The following is a 19903-nucleotide window of genomic DNA, read 5'->3' as shown; positions in this document are numbered from 1 at the left end:
GTGTTAGCTGAAAAGAAGCCCTAAATCATGTGTAGAGATGAAGTTGAATTGAGACACTGGTTGCAACCCTCCTCAGATTCCCTCCTCCCCTGCACGTCCAAACTTTGAGGAAATTCAGATTTGGCCCTGGATCCAAATTTCACTATTTGGAAGTATAATGGTTCAAACCAGAACAATGAATGCAAACCACCTGAACTACTGGAAGCTCTGATCCAGTTTGAATTCTAGATCTGATCTTTGTGACTCAGGCTCATCTCTAGTGATAAGCGGTATTTACAACGAAGTATTTCAGTACCTATCTTGCAGGATTCATTTAAGGGGAAGGGGAAGAGGATCTGGGATGGCTGTTTAAAGCTCTGAACATACAAGAGAACAATTCTACCTGTTAAAAACAAATAATATTCAACTGACATTTTCCCACATACTCTTATGGACAGAGAAGAGAGATTAGTTTAGTATCCCAACACCTTATACTTGGAGTCCATGGAATCCTTGAAAGATTCCATGTGGGGGGAGAAACAGAAAAGAAAAAGTTAATAACCACCCTTTTTGTTGCTCAAAGAAACAGAACTGATTACCTTTACACAGATCAATGGTGCTATAAGCATTTTAGCCGTGCAAGAGGAGATAATGAACTGAAACAAAAGTTGTGAGAAATCCTCATCTTTGGTATTGTAGCTGTTGAGGTTTCGGTTGCTCTGTTCCTTGTTCTTTTGAAAAAACTGCATAGGCACAAATTAAAGACAATCTTCAACTTTAAGATTACTGAGTTGTCAGATGAAGCAGCACTCACATTGGCTTTACTTTGTTTTGATTTTTGTCAACCCTTTCTTTGAAATCTGCTTCCTAAAATGTCCAAGATGTCTGTCAAAACACAGTGTGTTGTGTTGTTTTTGTTTCCTGACGTGCTTCCTTGGTTTTTTATTTTATTTTATTTTATTAAAATGGAACAGTTTGTTGCAGAAGAAGTAGGTGCAGAAAAAGTTTCTTTGGTTTCGATTAAGTAGTACATAAAAAAGTCTCAAGTGTCTTTAAAGAATCGTTACAGCGTTTGGCTTGCTTTTGAACACTCAATTGGTGTTTCAAAAGGGGCCATTCACTGGTAAATATGCACATCAAGTGACCGTAACAATTTCAGTGATAAGGATTGTTTATGCTATTTGAAGACTACTCTAACTGCAGCTAGTATGGCCCTATTAGCTCTGCTACTCCACTCACGACTTTGCTAATTTTGTCAGCATCCACTTTCTGCTCAATTGTACAGCATACTTTTTTTGGAGTTTGCAAGGCTTTCTGATTTCTAAAATAATCACAATACTGTGATGATGATGGAAATAAATGGCAAGTTATAAATGTCTTTGGCTTGCAATATACTGCATCTTTGGTGTACTGTGTTCTCTTCAGGTTAAATTAACTGGTAATGGAGATGTGATAGATTTTGATGTCATATTTAAGTCATATGCAGCACATCTAAATGGTCAGTGACATCCTGAAAGTGGATGCTTTTTTTCTGCTAAGAAAATACCAAGGAACTCGAATACAGAATGCATCAATTAAAAAAAAAACCAAAAAAAAAAAACAAAAAAACCCACCTTAATAGACTTCAGTAACAATGAAATGATAAGGAGAAACTAGATGCTAATAACTAAAAAAGACATATGAATGACCTAAAGAAATCTAGCTTTCTCAAAGTGTTGTGTTTGCTCCATGCACTGTAGCAGTTAAATTGACCTCCTGAGTGTGCACCTGCATTATGTACAAACACAGAATTTGTGACAAACAGCAAAATGTGCTTGAAGCTTGTGTGGTCACATACTTTTCATTAACAACTTCATAAATTAGAGTGTCTTGAAAGAACAGATGTAGCAAGTCCAGAACCATTCTATTACTGTATCTATTGTCTTTGTGCTTGATACTTTGAGCTTAAGTGAACTGAATTTTCTTAGTGATCCAAGACCATGTGAGTGTTCACTGATAAGTTTAAAAAATAAACCCAAAACATAAAATTGGATCCATTTTTTTCTGAAACATCTAACCAAAACAATGCCTGAGATTGCAAAACAGGTTCTTGGATTTTTCAATTTCCATCTTTTAAAATTTGTGCTCAGTTCTCATGTTGTCATGTTATGGGTGTGAGCTTTGGTATATTGTGGTGTGGCAAGCCTAAGCATTTGGAAAACAAAGTAGGTCAGACATGTTCGTACTTCTGTTTAGCTACCAACTCTGGGCAATCCTGCCGTACTCCTATCGCCTTCAATGCTGATCCACAGTGTAAGTCTTCACTGGCTCTCAGGAAAAATTGGTGTCATGAATGACCCACTTATATTTTGAATATGCTTAGCCTGTCTTGAATGTAATACTATACAGAAAGTGATTAATTTGTGATTTGCACCTTCTAAAACTGACTAAATAGCCATTAAAAAAAGGTGTCCTATGTTTACAGCTAGACTAGAATTACTTTCCAAGAGAATTGTGCTTTCAAATCACCAGTGAAGGGCCCCACTCAGAATCCATACTTTCTTTCTTTTCTTCCTTTTTTTTTTCTCTTCCTTTTTTTATGGTTAAGTTGTGCCCAATTTAGATTCCTTTCTTCAATCATGCTTTGGTACAAGTGCTGGAGGCTGAAGAGGATCCCCCTGTACTCAAATCATCCTGCCATTTCTCTAGGCTGCGCCTCCTAGCGTTCATGAAGAAGTTACTGACAGTGGTAAGTTCCAAGCCCAGCTGTTGGGAGATGGTGATCTGCATTTCTTTGGATGGACGTTTGTTCTCTTTGAAGATGGCAAAAAGTGTTCTGCGCTGGAGATCGGTGAAAACCAGACGAGATTTCTTCTGGGAATTGTTCCGGTCTTTGTTCGGTTCTTGTTCTTTGCGTTTGCATGCTTGGATAACCAGAAAAGAGAGAGAGAGAAAAAGAATCAATGTTTGCAGAAGTACCAATAAACTGAGCAGGTGATACAGTGAAAACATTGATAAAACTGTACAGTGGATGTAAACTGTTAAACTTTATTGTGCAAATTGCAACGCTGTCAATAACCACCGTTCTCAGGTTCATCTCTTAAGAATGCGAGTCACTGATATGCCTAGTGTGGGCAGTAAAACCAAAGAGATCAATGATCTGAATTAATACTGAGTAAACAATTAGTACTTGAAAAAGCTTTCTAGGAGGAATCCTATAGGGGTGACTTTGGTCCCAACCACAGCTAAAAGGCCTGATTTTTCAAAAATGACTAGTGATTTTGAGTCACTCCAATTCTAGGCGCTGAGCACCCATCCACTGAAAATTAGGCACCCTCAGGTGTCATCCAAAAATTAAGGCTCTCAAAAAAATCACTATCCTCTTTAAAAATTGTAGGCTTTTAGGTCTATTCCTGTTATAAACGGCCCCCTTTCAGAAACATAACTCCTCCATAAAATTCGCTTCATGATCTGAAATGTAGAATACAAAATTTCAGCCTAGAAAAGAAAATTCAAACTATATCTGCCTCGCCTTTCCCACTAGCTAACAGAGAGTGTCACTGTTTTCAGATACTTTTTGCGTGCTCTTATAACACACAATAGGCTCAGATTTTATTTTGCAAACGAAATTGTGGAGGCTGTTAGTCCATTATGTCAATGGAACCATTTAGGAAGTGGATCTATGCACAGAAGAAATACAAAATGGAAATGACTACTATATGCATGCAGAGCATGTACTCCATGGGCATGTTGGGGCAAAGAGCCTTTTCTTAGGTCTAAAATTACATATGCACTCCAGTGAACTGCAAAAGGCACTGCACTGCAGTGGTGAGGTGAAGGTAAAAATCTGCTGTGTAAACGTACAGGAGAAGGTAGAGAGCTGAACCAGCATAATCCACCCCCCTTCTTACAAAGCCTCACCACACAGACACCATCCATCTGGAGCTCTGCGGTTTGAAAGGATACGTCAGCATGGTAGCAGTTTGAATCTAGCAGACAGCCCTCCACACTATTATCTGCTAGCAAATCAACGTAATTTCCATGGGAAATTCCAGAGGGAGTGAATGCTGACAGTTCCAGCATTAATTCCTGCTGCAAACCTTGAAGAGGGAGTAGAAAGGCATGGACTCACCAAGGTTAGGAAGGGATGCTCACAGTTTAGCATGGAGAGGAGGCTGTCTGCACAAATCCCCTAAAAATCTATGGAACTTCCCCCCACAGATCTCAGGACATACGTCTGGATAGAGGACTATGTCCAGCTCCTATGCCTTGAACTATGAAGTCTGGGCCAGATTTTTAATGGTATTTTGGTGCCTAAAAATGCAGATGGGGGCTTAGTGGGATTTTCAAAAGCACCTTAGTGTGAAAATCCCCCTTGGCACCTATCACATCTTCACTCACTGAAATACCTTTAAAATTCTGGCTCTCTGTGCTCTGCACTCGAATTTTCCCTAGCTTTCCTCTTCCCGTGTGTTGTCACGAGAGAGGATGGTTTGGCCCCAAATGCTGTCAGACACCTGTGTCGCTAACTTGAAATGTGGAAAAGTAGAGGAAGCATTCTAGAGGACAGGCCAGGACTAGGCCTCTGAAGAGCTGTGTTCCAGTCTCAGCTCTGCCACAGAGTTCTGTGTGCCCTTGGGCAAACCATTTAATCTCTCTGGGCCTCAGCTTCCCACTCTGTAGAATGAGGACAAGGAATACCTACTTAACAGTGGTGTTGGGAGACTTAGTTCATTAATGTTTCTAAGGCGCTTTGAGATCCTCGCATGGAAGGCCCTATAGGAGTGAAAAGTGTTATTATTACTTTTTTACAAATTACTCATTCATACCATTTAAAGCTCTTATCGTAGATGCAAATCTGGAAGGGTTTACCCCAACTTTACCCCAGACTTCAGCCGAACTAAACCATTTTTTGAAATTTAGAACTGTCTGGATACTTTTCTCCACATCTCCTATTATTTGTCATTTTCATCCATATCTGCACCAGCTACAACCAGGAAAAGAGCTGCTGAACCATGCCAAGAGTTGTGGTGATATTTATAGCCCAAATGGGGACAAGAAGTACCAGAAAGCTGTCAAGCATGTTTATTCTCTTGAGATTTCCAGGCACATTTTGCAGACTTGAGATGTTCCAATAAAGTTCAGCTAAGAATCAAAAGTCTTGATGTTTATCAGACCATGAACTAAACTTCTGGACCTTTTGAAATTCCTGCATTGCTACTGGGAAGGTGTAACATGAATGAGACATAGAGGTCAAGCCAGTCTTTTAATATTATTCAAATGGAAAGCAGACCTAAAGTTCAGCAATTTTATTTTCACTAGCCTAGCCCAAACTCCCCACAAAAACCAAAACCAAACCAACCAAACCCCAGAAATATCCAAACAAAAAAAACCTCCCAGTTCCCCACATCAAATTATAAATTCCTCAAATGATATGCAGATTGTATTATCCCATGTTAATTATTTAATATTAAAAACACAAAACCAAGAAAATTCAGTTAAAACTAAAACCCCTGTTTAAAAAGTACATTTAACGATGCAATATCCTTCTTATTTATTTATTTGTGCAGTATGAGGTGATCTAGATGCAGTGCTTGCATTCTATGATGCTGAGCATTATGGAGAAACCCTAGATAGCTACCTTAGATAGAGAATTATCAGCATGCCCTTTAAAACCTTGATTCAATCAGTCTCAGAATAACATTTTTTGATCAACAACTTAAAAGGGCTATTGTCAAGGTCAGTAGGCCCGAAATGTCACTCACCTTTTCTTTTCCTCTGTCTGTCTGCAAACTCTACGCAATTCTTTCTGGCTTTGATCCTGCAAGGTGCTGAATACTCTGGCCCTGATCCACCAAAGCACTCAAACACATTCTTAGTTTTAAATAAATGACTAACCCCATGGAAAGCAATGAGGCTAATCACATTGTTAAAATTAAGCACATGCTTAAATACTTTGCTGGATTAGGACCAGAATGCTCAGCACCTTGCAAGATTGAGCTAGGTATGTCAGTTCAAACCTCCCCGTCAAAATCACAAATACTTCAATGATCTTCTTATGAAACAGGAAAGATCAAGCGTAGGTGCCCCAAATTCATGAACAACCCTACAATAGCAAATCAATTTGTGTGCGACAGAAGACAAAATTTTGTCATATGAAACCAGATTTCAGTTTCAAGCTTCCATGGATTACTGTAAATTGCAGTTAGAAGAAAAAAACATATGAGATAACCCCTTCATGGCATTTTTTGCTGTTGCTAAAAGATCCACATCAAGTATATGCACACTCGGGGGTAGAGTATCTGTGATAACCTCCCATTTCATAACCCCCCCCCCTTTTTTTTTTTGCAAAATGGAATTGTTTTCCAACCAGCCCTATTAGGAATTAACATTTCCTTCCTAAATCACCACGCTCCACGCTCCACAAGGGACCTCTCTCCAGCCTCCTAGCAACATGAGCAGAGACACCATTCCCAACTCCCCCTTCTATCTGTAACAGATAAACTGGTTATTTGATTCACACCCAGTAAAGAAACAGGTTTTATGGTTAATTTAAAATCCAACATAACCTGTCAATTATGGTATGAGGCTCAACGAAACCCTATTTAGAGCTGGTTTGCTTGAAACTTGTCACAGGTTCTTCAGGCAAACTGATGTCCTCAGATTAATTTAAGGCTAGTGGGGTTGCACAGGTGTCGCTGAGGGCTCAATCTGAAGACAATGGGTGGCAGAGATGCGGCTGATGGCATAATTTGGCCTGCATATTACAATGAATATGGAACTCCAGGAGGCTCTTTTTACAATATCATTTGTTAGGGTGGATCAGCAGTTTAGCGACAAAATTCCATCAAAGGCCAAAGGGCCATAGCAGGCCCCAATTCAGTGGAATCAGTGTTTCCAATGTACTGGATAAGGCAACTGTGGACTGGGATAGCTGAGGAACTCCATATGACTAGCTCCATGCTTGCTATTCTTAGAGCAGAATACAGCGGGCCTTAGTATCAGGCTGAGGAGAGCTGGGGGGGCTGCTTCTCCTCTGATACCAGTTTTACAGTAGCAAAACTCCATTGACTTCAATAGTAAGTGAGAGGAGAAGGGGGGTGCCTAGGTGTCATGGCTCCTGTTTCAGCCTGGGGCTGCAGACGGGTCCTGTGCCCTGGCTGCAGAACGGGCTGGATTCTGTCCACCACAACAGTGCATATAGGCTGTTCTGTATATACGTTCAGCCACCTCATACATGGCCCATCCACAGCTCTCTGGATGGCCCACGATTGTTTGATGAAGCACAGGGTGATTACAGACGTGGGGCCCCGTAGGAAAGCATTTAGAACTTCTTGTGCAGACTAAGATACTGCCTGTGACTAGTCTATGAGGCTTTCCAAAGGGAGTCAGTGAAGGACCTGCTTGTCCGGGCTGATTAGAGCGGGATGGAAGCAGCCTCCAAAGCATCTGACTCTTCTGACAGGCTAAACTCCCTCTGCAGCCTAAGTGAGGAATGGGGGAGCCTCCTAACAGGACCATGGTCAGCAACATAAATGGAAATGAACGTTCATGAACAAATCCAATTAAATATTGTCATGTGCACAAATGAGCTCCACAGCGCAATCCCAATTGTGCACTCAACTGAGCAATCAGGTGTACGATGTGCCCTATTCAAACAGGTGTAGGTCGATGCAACTCCATTAACTTCAATTGACTATAGTATACTGATGGTTCTGCAGCTCAAAACATCTCATAATCATAGAATCATAGAAGATTAGAGTTGGAAGAGACCTCAAGAGGTCATCTCGTCCAACCCCCTGCTCAAAGCAGGACCGATCCCCAACGAAATCATCCCAGCCAAGGCTTTGTCAAGCCTGGCCTTAAAAACCTCTAAGGATAGAGATTCCACCACCTCCCTAGGTAACCCATTCCAGTGCTTCACCACCCTCCTAGTGAAATAGTGTTTCCTAATATCCAGCCTAAACCTCCCCCACTGCAACTTAAGACCATTACTCCTTGTTCTATCATCTGCCACCACTGAGAACAGCTGAGCTCCATCCTCTTTGGAACCCCCTTTCAGGTAGTTGAAGGCTGCTATCAAATCCCCCCTCATTCTTCTTTCCTGCTGACTGAACAAGCCCAGTTCCCTCAGCCTCTCCTTGTAAGTCATGTGCCCCAGCCCCCTGATCATTTTTGTTGCCCTCCGCTGGATTCTCTCTCCAATTTTTCCACATCCTTTATGTAGTGGGGGCCCCAAAACTGGATGCAACACTCCATATGTGGCCTCACCAGTGCCTAATAGAGGGGAATAATCACTTCCCTCGATCTGCTGGCAATGCTCCTACTAATGCAGCCCAATATGCCATTAGCCTTCTTGGCAACAAGGCCACACTGCTGACTCATATCCAGCTTCTCATCCACTGTAATCCCTAGGTCCTTTTCTGCAGAACTCCTGCCTAGCCAGTTGGTCCCCAGCCTGTAGTGGGGCATGGGATTCTTCTGTCCTAAGTGCAGGCCTTTGCACTTGTCGTTGTTGAACCTCATCAGATTTCTTTTGGCCCAATCCTCCAATTTGTCTAGGTCACTCTAGACCCTATCCCTACCCTCTAGCATATCTACCTATTCACCCCCAGCTTAGTGTCATCTGTGAACATGCTGAGGGTGCAATCCATCCTATCATCCAGATCATTAATAAAGATGTTGAACAAAACCGGCCCCAAGACCAACCTTTGGGCCACTCCGCTTGATACAGGCTGACAACTAGACATCAAGCCGTTGATCACTACCCCTTGAGCTCGACAATCTAGCCAGCTTTCTATCCACCTTATAGTCCATTCATCCAATCTATACTTTTTTAACTTGCTGGCAAGAATACTGTGGGAGACCGTATCAAAAGCTTTGCTAAAGTCAAGATATATCACGTCCACTGCTTTCCCCATATCCACAGAGCCAGTTATCTCATCATCAAAAGCAATCAGGTTGGTCAGTCTTGACCAATCCCGCCAGCAGACTCATATAAGCTGAACTGCAGAGGTGACAGAATAGAAGTACTGAAGATAATAGGCGCTGGAACTAGGGGTGCTGCTGCACCCTCTGGCTTGAAGTGGTTTCCATTATACACAGGGTTTACAGTTTGGTTTACTGGCTCTCAGCACCCCTAATATACAAATTGTCCCAGTGCCCCTGTGCAGAATCCTACACAAGGGAGCCTGGGGTAAGGGAGTGTAATTACCTCACACTGAGCATTACCCATCTCACAAAGAAAAGGAGGAAGCCACCCAAGAGGAATTCCATCCACGCCTGTCAGAATTCATGAGGGTGGGTGGGTCAACAGATCAATTACATCAAAGGCTGCTAATGGATCTTAAAAAGTTCAGTATAAATAGCTGATTTTTTATCCATTAGCAGGAGGAGAACTTCTAGCAGGAAAACCAATGTCATCTTCATAATGTGTCCAAGGCTAAAACTAGACTGACAGAGGTAACTGCACAAAATCCACATTTTGACATGCTTAGGTAACATGCTAAGACCAAAATATTCCTATCAGATAAGTGATTGGATTTGCAGATGTGCTGTTGGAGCTAACCCAGCTTTAGGCACTTAAGTTTGAAAATTTAGCATCTCTGGAACTGGGAACAGGATCTGACTCATCTGCCTCCCTTCACACTGGATGGAAATGGGTGTAAACTAAATCGATGTTGATGGAGGTGCATCCACCTGCACCTATTGCAATAAGGCACAGCTGTGTGCCTGATTGCTCAGTTGGGTATATAGCTGAAATTGCACTGACAAGATCATTTCTGCACGTCACCATATTTCTTTGGATTTGTGCAAGAAGGTGTGCACTTAATTGAATTAATTGGGCCTGATTTGTCTCTTACACCAGTTTTATACCAATGTAACACAATTAACTTCAGTGGAGTTACTCCTCTTTTACACTGAGTGTAAGGTCAGAGTCAGGCCCTTTGAAATGAAATTCTTTATCTCTACCTGTATTTTTGGATTAGATTGTAATTCAGAGTCACTACTGCCTCCCTGATTTTCCTCCCTTCCCTGCCCGCCCACTCCTGCCCACCTATGATGAATGAGGAATGGGCATGCAGGAGGCTGCTCTGACTCCCCATGCTGTGACCTGCAGTGCTCTTAGCCTATGCTGAGGAGTAAGGAAAGGAATGGTCACAATTCTGCCCTTACTTATGCCAGAGTTACAAGCTAGGTGTGGTAATATCTTTAATTGGACCAACTTCTGTTGGTGGAAGGGACAAGCTTTTGAGCTTCACAGAGCTCCTCATTATGCCAGAATGACAGCTGCCATGTCAAATGCGGGGACAATGAATGCAATACTCAGAGACTGTAAGTGGGAATTGCTTTTATGGCATAAGCATCAGAAAGAAAACTAGTGCACATGGCATGATTCCTTTTCATGCAACACACTGAGACTTCAGTGTAAGTCATAGTGGACCCATAACTGTATATGGATCCTATGCATGTCCAAAAAGAGAGATTAACTGTAAAATTAGGCAAAGTCAGGGCCACACTTGCTGTCCACCCTCCCGCTCCAGAGCTGACGGCATGTAAGAGATGCAGCACTTTTGTAGCAGGGATGGACTAGTGGCGAAAGGGTGCTCAAGGAGTGCCTCTCTGACAATGCACCAGTGGAGGACACTTTCCTGGAGCTTTTGAGTGCTAGGAGAAGACCTTACTAACAAGCCTGCTGGTGATCCATAGACCCTCAGGGTAAATTCTGCTGGTTTGAAGCCATGGTTTCTTAATCCTTTTTGCATATGCTGCAGCACATACCTGAGTGGGGACACATATATTTCCATTTCAGGGCAGAGGTAACATGCACTACAGCATGTGTCCCCCTGGTCACAATGAGTCACCCTACTTTACCTCAGGAGGGTGGCTCTGAGACCTACAGCAAAGCCAATTCCCTTTGTCCTCCTCCAGTATGTGGCCACTATTAACAAAAGGCGGATTTTGTCCAGCATTTGGAAAGTGCTTTTGGCTGGAAAAGACTATTTAAATGTGTAATGTTATTATTATATTATTCTGGTACTAGAGATGGGCCTGAACCAACCCACCAGGTTATTATTATTTGTATTACAATAGTCAACAAAAGTTGGAGTCTCATTGTGCTAGGTGCTGTACATATACATAGCAAGAGACTGCCTTGCCTTGAAGAGCTTACACATTTAATAGACAAAAGAGAAGGGAAGTATGATTATTTCCATTTTCAGATGAGTAATGGAGGCACAGAGAGACTAAAGACCAGAATTTCAAAATGAGCTCAGCACCCACAGAGAGTGCCAGAATTTCAAAAGAGTTCAGCAGATGGAGTGTTGAGCTCATTTGAAAGCTTAGGTATAAGTGTCACAGTGGTAGCTTCTGGGTCCTGAGCTCTTTTTGAAAATCCGGGCCCAGGTGTCTTGCACAAGGTCAAAAAGGAAGTTTGTAGCAAAGCCAGGAATTGAATCCTGATCTCTTGAGGCCTAGTGCTGTGCCTTACCACAAACCAGTCCTTTCTCTCAACAGCCATGCACTTTGGGCAAGTTCTGAGTGGGATTCAGTGCCCCACCTGAGCTTTCCCACTGGCCTCTTTTTCCGTAACAGGACTAAACTATATCCTGATATCTAAACACCCCAAACCCTGGGAAAGTTTAGACCTGGATCCAGAATTTCATGACTCTGACTTAAAGGGATGAATCAGAACTCCTGATCCAAACACCCCCAAACTTTGGAAAAGCTTAGATTGGATCTGAATGGTATAGCTTGGGGGCCTTCTCTAATTATGACAACAAACAAAACAAAGCTCAAAGCTCTTTCTTCTATTTATGATAAAAATAAATGTCCCCTACCCTCATTTATCTAATTTCCATTATATTTCCCGGTCTTGTTTATTTCTCCACTGTCTTATTGTTTTACATCTCTGCTTTCCCCGGATTCTTTTTTGTATTATATTGTAACTTCTTCTTAGACTTGGTTTGGGAACTAATGACTTTTATTTTGATGGGGGAAGATTATGGAAATTATGGACTTATGGGACAGAAATAATTTTTCACACATTCCTTCCCCCTCTGCCCACCTCCAAATAACCAAGTCCTATTGAACTAACGTATTTGGGGCAATGGGTGGAGAGTAGAGTAAGAGGGGAAAAGTATGAAATTGATGGCGTTTTTTGTTTGTTTTGTTTTTGTGCACTGGGGAGCATATTTCAGTATTTAGTTCAGGAAATATCTCATGCATGATGAAGACTGGCCGAATTTTTTTGAACAAACCCCTTATTAAAATGTTGTCAGCATGTCACTGTCTCTATATGTGTGGCTGCAACCTGTTCTCGCCTGTTGCTTTTTATATTTTATAAGTTGCCTTTCTTTTTCCATTCGTCATGTCATCTCACTAGCTAAATTTTTCATTAATTTTTATTTCAGGTTGATTTCTTTCTTCTATTCTTTCTCTCTCCACTTTCCAGCTGGTTTTCTTCCTCCTTTCTTTCTTGCTCTCTCTCTCTATTTTCTCCATTCTTACTGTACCTTCTCTCCATGTTTTTCTTTTCTCACCTCTTCTTTCCTTCCTCCTCTTAGTTTTGTCCCTTTTCTCGCCTTCTATCATCTGCCATCATTTTCTTCCTGGGCATCATGTGAAATTTTGCATGAATTATCTTGTGTGATATGGTACAAAACTATATTTTGTATGGCACATTTAATGCAAACCATATCACAAAACACTTTACACTATTTTTTTTACATAAACACAACTTTTCCTGTGATATTACTTTGAAAACACAATGGCCCTGATTTTGATCTCACACTGGTTTTACACTGGTGTAATATGAAAGGTTTCAGTGGGTTATTCCTGATTCATACTGGTGTAAATCAAGGGAGAATCAGGCCCAATGAAAACAGAAGATTTCATTGTGATAATTTTGCTACAAGACAACCTTTTCCTCCAATCATCAGGTAGTCCAGAAAGGGAAAAAAGCATTCTGAAGTCTCGGACAGAGGTAAACATGCAATGACCTAATTCAGCCTTGGTGTAAGCTGGTGCAGCTACACTGGAGTAAATGGAGCCTTAGGACATGACTGGATTTCAGTCATGGACCAGATCTAAAGCACTAAAAGATGTCTGGAATTTGAGGGTGGAGAATGTATGATTTAAAAACCACTGGTTTCCCCGGCTAATGTGGTAAGGGCTCATAGGAGGAACCTGGTTTGCCATCTGTTCCCCCAGTGACCACTGAGCTTTCTCGTCCCCTCACCAAGACTTCTCCATGATCTCGACTCAACTTCTCCCAGTACTTCCCCACAGGGTTTCCATTTGTCTAATCTCCGGCCCACTCCTTAGTTCTCCTCCTGAGTATTCTCTTCCACACAAGTTCTGCCACCCATGAACTCCTTCCTTATTCCCTCTGGAGCTCTCTATAAACATGCTTTCAAACTCATGCTCTTTCCCCCTGAGAGGTCTCTTCTGTATCCCAAAGCTTTTATTCCACCCTTAAGCTACCAGATAATGCTATCCAAAATAACGTTTTATTATATGTCTGAGAGAAAAAGAAGGTTTTAATGTAGTCATACTGGATTTTTCCATATGGTATTTTACTAAGTCTTTTGTCTCAAATCCAATTCCATGATATGCCAATGAAAGGCAAGGAATATGATGCGCTCTTACATATTCACTGCAGTTTGTAATAGGTTTTGGGACATTGGGAGGACTATGATATTTTCTAACATCACTAATTTATGTCCAAAGACATTCTGTGTATTACAGTTATTGGTATCTAATAATAAATAATGCAAAGCTACGTGCTTCTCAATGCATTCAGTAAATACTTTCCTTGAACCGTTAAGTTTGCTCTTGAAAAGGAACCATAAAGGCAAATGTTTTCCTTGATGTGCATTTATCAGAAAGGAAAATGGAGTGGGAACTCTCTTGTGAGATACAGTTATTGTCTAGGAAACTTGCCTACAGAGCGAGATTCATTTTTAAGGAGGGAGAGGAAGGAACCATCTTGATTTTAGAAAAGTGTTGATTTTATGTACTGGAATTAATATTGAATGTTGTCTGTAAAAGACAATAGGTAGTTGGCAATAACTGTGAGCTTTAACTGTGGACATTTGGAGCAACAAACACAGATGCATCTTTCTTTGCACTAGGCTGCACTGGAGAAAATAGGAGTTTCTATAGGAACACTTTGAAAAAGGGTCATAGCCTGACTCACCACTGTGTTACTCCAGTTTTACACATGCATAAAATCATTGACTTCAATGGAGCTACACTAGCATAAAATGGTAGCAGCACAGTGGTGAATCAGGCCTTCAACATTTTTCTGTAAAAGAAGGACCGTCCTTCCTAAATAAGGACAGTGGGTTTGATTTAAACAACAAAAAACTAAATAATGGGATCTGAAAGCAGCAGAACTTTTAAAAAAATCACCAGAATTTAAAAAACCAAAGAGTTTGTCATGGTTGTTTTCTTATAATGTCACTTTAGATATGAAGGCACTGGAATGCAGAATCAAAGTGGGAAGTCTGCAGTTCAATCTGAAAAGTGAGGCTGAGACAGGAGCAAATGGAGCCAGTCTATCAAGCTGTGCAGTTATGTATATTTAATCAACCTTCATGGATTAAAAGATACATTTTTTCCACCACAGAGAGCCAGATTCTGATCTCAGTTACAGTGGTTACAATTTAGAATAATCTTCATAGTTACTCCAGCTTTTCACAGGTCTAACTGTATCAAAATGTGGCCGAAGACTCAGGTTCTGACACAGATGTCACTTGCACCACTGCAAACCCAGAGAAACTCTAGTGAAGTCAATGGAGTTAAACTGGTGTTAAACCCTGATCCAGCAAAGCACTTACACACAAGTTCCGATTTAATTCCATTGACTTCAGTGAGACGACTCACAGGCTAGAAGTGAAGCATGTGCTAAAGTGCTTTGCTGGATCTAGAACTCAGTGACAGCAAAATAAGGCTCTCATTTTTTCCTTTCTAACATATACAGCAGCTATTACATAGCTTTGCTCTGAATATATTACTTTTATATGTGAATTTAGTGTTCATGAGAGCTGCCTGAAGGATGAAGTCTTCTTTTATCAACTGAACAGGTACAGTAACTCTGAACAACAGTACAAACTTCCCCTCATTGGACCTGACTTGGTGGGATGAAGTCTAGGAATGAGAGGGTAATTCTTGTTCCAGGCTCATTCCATCCTTGGTCTCTCTACAGAGCTTGCCAAAAAGGCTGCCAGTTAGCATCATCTGCAGTGGTGATTTTGTGATGAGACACCTGTGTCCAGTAAATTTAGACTAAGACCACCAAGTCATTCCATCTGGGCCACTGGATGGCTTTAAGATGGTAATGACTTTGGTCACTATCACCCAGGACTAGATACAAACTGATAATGTAGAGGTGAAAATCTTCCTATCCTAGTACACATCCTCTGAGCCACCCAGACGACCTGGCATTGAGAATTTTACTTTATTATATTACATATTCCAAGGCATCTTTAAGAGACCAGTTTACTGTGTATGTATCACAAGATACATTCTGGAGTTGTCATTAGAACTGGACATTTAGTGCAAAATGCTTTTCCTCTAATATTTGTTCAGATTTTTATGTGAATCAGTTTTGCCCATGCCTATGCCCCTTTTCTAGTGAATGAGTCAGCTGGCAGGAATATTTGTGGAAATAGTGAATTTAAAGCAAATAATGAAGAATGTTGCAATTTGTTTCGAATTCTGGAACATGTATACATGCACTAGAAACTTGATTCTAAGAGTTATGTTTTTTCCAGCAGAAACATAGCATGTGGCTATATATCCAGTCAAAACTAAAAAAAAAAATAACTCAAACTTTGAGGACTGAATATTCCCAACAAATTGCTTGTGCACAATCTACAAAGAAAGAATTATCCACAGAAACTAGTTACTACACTACACCACACAGCTCTAGACGTAAATAGTTAGGAGAGCACAGGTATGACTGGAATTAAGGCAAATGACTTTTTGTCTGAAGCAATACAAAATACTGGCACTATATACCGGCACTAGTTTACAGGGAAAATTGTATGTCACTTTTCTTTAGTAATATCAAAAAGTCCCAATTTGTTCAACAACCTAGAAATGTAAGAAAGATGAAAGCACAATGACAAAAACATATACTTCTCCTGCTCGTCATCATCCTTGTTAGTGTTATTATTTTATTATAGCAGCGCCTAGAGGCCTCCATTAAGATGAGGGCCCAACTGTGCAAAGTATCGTACATACACATAGAAAAACAGAGTCCTGCTCCAGAAAAGCTTATAATCCAAACAGAAAATGCAGACAAAGGGTTAGTGGAGGAGAAAGTATCAAGAATTATTCTATCAAGGATCCAGTTTGTCTCTGACTGGCAAATGTGATAGGTGCAGCTGACATTCAATAAAACTTTTTTTTTGGAACACGTCTTGAAGGCAATAAGTCACTCCATTGGCAGTTCAATGTCCATCCTCAGATCACTCTAATGTAGTCATCTGCCCAGACTTAAGAGAAGAACACAGGAAACAAGAAGAATGTAATGCCTTTATGAGGCACTTCCCTGGAACAGCCAAATATGAGCATCATTAAGAAAAACAACTTGGTGTGGCTCTGAGATGTGGTGAAATCCTTCACAGAGTTATTAACTTTAACAACAATACAGGAAGCCTGTCAATGCACAAAGATATATCTCAGAAGCAGAAGCTGCTGGAGCTTGAAAGAAAGGAAAAGAAATGTCATATGGGGCCATTCTGCCCTATGGTACTGTTATGAGGCTTAACCCCCATCATCTGCAAAGCTAGCGAATGCATCCAGTTACTCGTGCTCTGCACCTAGGGAGGTGAGTAGCTAATTGGCTCCCAGCCAGAGGGGACAGAGCTAAGCCATAATAAGTAGACTGAAGGAGTTCAGTTGAGAGAAGGAGATGGCAGAGGAGACAGGTGTGTCTCATTGAGAGAAGCCCAGGGTTAGGATACACAAACAGAGGCAATGGGGCAGCACACTACAGGGCCAGCATAGGCTCCTGCAAGAGAAGCCTTGAGATAGGGTCTGCTAGTGAATATGCCCAATTAGGAACTGGAACCTGGGGAGGTGAGTAGCTAATTGGCACCTGGCCGGAGGGGAAGGAGCTAAGCCATAATAAGTAGACTGAAGGAGCTCAGTTGAGAGAGATGACAGAGGAGGAGACAGGTATGTCTGATGGAGAGAATCCCAGGGTTGGGGTACACAGACACAACCGGGGCAGTGCAGGCTACTGGAAAGGAAGCCCCGAGATAGGGTCTGTAAATAGAGAAGACAAGACTTCAGTATCTCAAGATGGCAGAGGACTATTCAGTTTTGGCTGGATTTATGATACCCCGGAAGGGGTGTGAAATTAGGTGACTTGGCCAAGGCCTGAGACCCCGACAACCTGGGGCCAGAGGGAGGCGGTTGGCAGAAGGGGCTGGAGCCAAAGACAGTGTCAACCTTCCGCACTGATGCAAGTGAGTGAGCCCCACCAGACGTACATGTAAAAAGCTGGAGCAAGTGGCTAGACACTGTTTCCCTTCTCCACCAACCTCTGGCAATGTGACATAAATTATTTTTGCAGGGGCTAAATTCACAAAGGCACTTAAAAGCCTAACAGCTATTTTAGATTTTTGTGTCCCAGACTTAGGTGCCACTGGCATTGACAAACTCCACTCTCGGCAGCCACCTAAACTCACTTAGCCCCTAAGTTATTGTACACAAAGTTCCCTAGACACCTATGTCTCTGCCTCTGAGCAGGTGCATGGCTGCCTCACTCTAAGTATTCAGATACCTTAGCCCCAGTGAGATTCATGAACTGGGGGAAGATAGGCACTTCCCTGCTTTCAGGGCCGAATCATGTACGTATACTCAGAGCCACCTAACTCTACATCCTGCTGCTGCGAACATTTAGATGTCTGACTCCAGGAGAAGGTTCACGACTGTGAATCCCAAGTGAAGACAGGTGCCCCTCTGCACCCCAGTGTCCATCTCCCTGAGAGGGGCAGTGTTTAGCACATAACCATTTCTTTGGTCTCTCCCATCGGCGATCTTAAGTGGGGCAGCAAGCTGGCTTTTGTTAATCCCATTCTTAGGCACTCTGTCTCTCCCCATTTATTGTATAGGTAATCTAGGTTCAGCCTTTGTGAATCCCAGTGATTTTCTAGGTGCCTAAATCCCTTTGTGAATCTAGCCCCAGGAATACACTATAACAAAATAATACTCATGGTGGCAATTTTGAAACTCCAAACTCAATTGGGAAGCTAATTATAACATCCACATTTCATATGAGGGCACTTATGCTTATTTAGAAACCTAAAAGTCCATTTTCCATTCTGATGAGACACTTTTAATGGCATCTGGATGTTCTATTTAGATGCTAATGTCTGAGGATGAAGCCCACAGTTGTCAATGAACATAAGTCAGACTGATCTGTTTTGGGGAGGTTTTTGTCACAACCATAAAACTGATTAAAGAACCAGTAAAATGATTCACTGAAAATATAAAACATATATGTCTGAAACTTTAAGGCATGACTGCTCTCACTCACACTGGTTTTATACTACTGTAACTCCAATTATTAATTATTACTATTATTAATCATTCTTATTGCAGTGGTGTCTGGGGATCAAACAAGTCTGGAGCCTGATTGGGCTACAGGCTATACAAACACAGAGAAGTACAGAATCCCTGCCTTGAAGAGCTTACAATCTAAATATGACTTCAATAGATTCAATCCTGGTTTAAAGCAATTTGAATTAGATCAGAACTGAGCCCAAGAGTTTCTGATGGGATATCTTCTTAGTGAAAAAAAAACTATCATCACCGAGAAATCCATTTAAATCTATTTGCAATGACCCCACAAAAAAAGAGAAAATCAGAACAATTGTTCTGTAAATTCTATATAGAGTAAGCCTGCATTGTGCAATATATTTTACTGTGGAAACTTATTTTATTTAAAAAAAAAAAGACCCTGAAAAATGAGATTGGACTGGGATTTTCTTAATAAACAAACAAACAAACACAGGAATATGTATGACATACGTCATTTTGAATAGATAGTATTCATGGGAGGAAATTCAGTTTTATTGTGTTTATTATTGTTGTTATTTTATTTTGTAAATCTTGATTTCTATTTTTTTCATATGCTGGATTAAAGCACTTTTCTGAGCTGCCCCTTTTTGAGCTGGTTAGACCTGACTTTTGACAGAGCTGTTCACATTTTTTGTACACTGCAATTGCCTTCATGTTTTGTTATGTGCAATGGATATCTATTTTCTAGGTGATTTTTATCTTGACACCTCTAAAGGATAGAAAAGTGGCTGTCCAACTCCAAGTAAGCTTTATCCTAGTTAGGAACAATTCAGGATTTACACAAAGGCAGACTTATAAGAGAAGGAGTATCTCTCCTGGGGATCACATTCTTAGTTTGGCCTTTAGGCCCCATTTGTCTCCTTCAGTATGACTTCCCTCCCATATTTGAAGGGTATACGCAGAACCATCTCCCCTTAGTGTGATATGCTTTGTGCTCAGCATGGTACAGCCTTTGCCACACCAAGCAGAGTTGTTCAGATCTTATCTTCTTCCACTAGGTAAAGTAACTAATGGGAGCAGGAGCATAGTGAGCATTCTGGGTCTGATGAAGCATTACAAGCTTAACTTGAAGCTCATTAATAGTCCCAGTGATTTAAATGGAACTACTCAAAGGGTTTGCACCCACTTCATTTCAGTCAATGGAAAAACTCCAGTTAACTTCAGTGGTGGACACTGGGGGCTCCCACATGTAAAGTTAAGCACGTGTGTCTCTTTGCAGGGCTGGGGCCCAGAGCTCAATGTTTTGCACAGTGGAGCCCTTATTCATGGATAAAAAATGCCATCAACTCTTGCATGCATTGCAAGAAGGTGACCATACATGTAAAAAGCATAAGTGATTAATGAG

At 41.2% G+C, this 19903-nt stretch overlaps 1 protein-coding gene across 1 annotated transcript in view; it reads right to left on the bottom strand.

The window, feature by feature from the left end:
- Positions 1–2595: 2595 nt before the first annotated feature.
- Positions 2596–19903, bottom strand: part of ONECUT2 (one cut homeobox 2) — a 40851-nt gene continuing 23543 nt past the window's right edge. Inside the window, exon 2 of the mRNA XM_077816222.1 lies at positions 2596–2882. Within this exon, the coding sequence (XP_077672348.1) occupies positions 2596–2882 (287 nt within the window). The remainder of the gene's footprint in view (positions 2883–19903) is intronic.

Source organism: Eretmochelys imbricata, chromosome 5, assembly GCF_965152235.1.
Source record: "Eretmochelys imbricata isolate rEreImb1 chromosome 5, rEreImb1.hap1, whole genome shotgun sequence".
Classification (NCBI taxonomy): Eukaryota; Metazoa; Chordata; order Testudines; family Cheloniidae; genus Eretmochelys; species Eretmochelys imbricata.
This window is presented reverse-complemented; position numbering and strand designations above follow the sequence as displayed.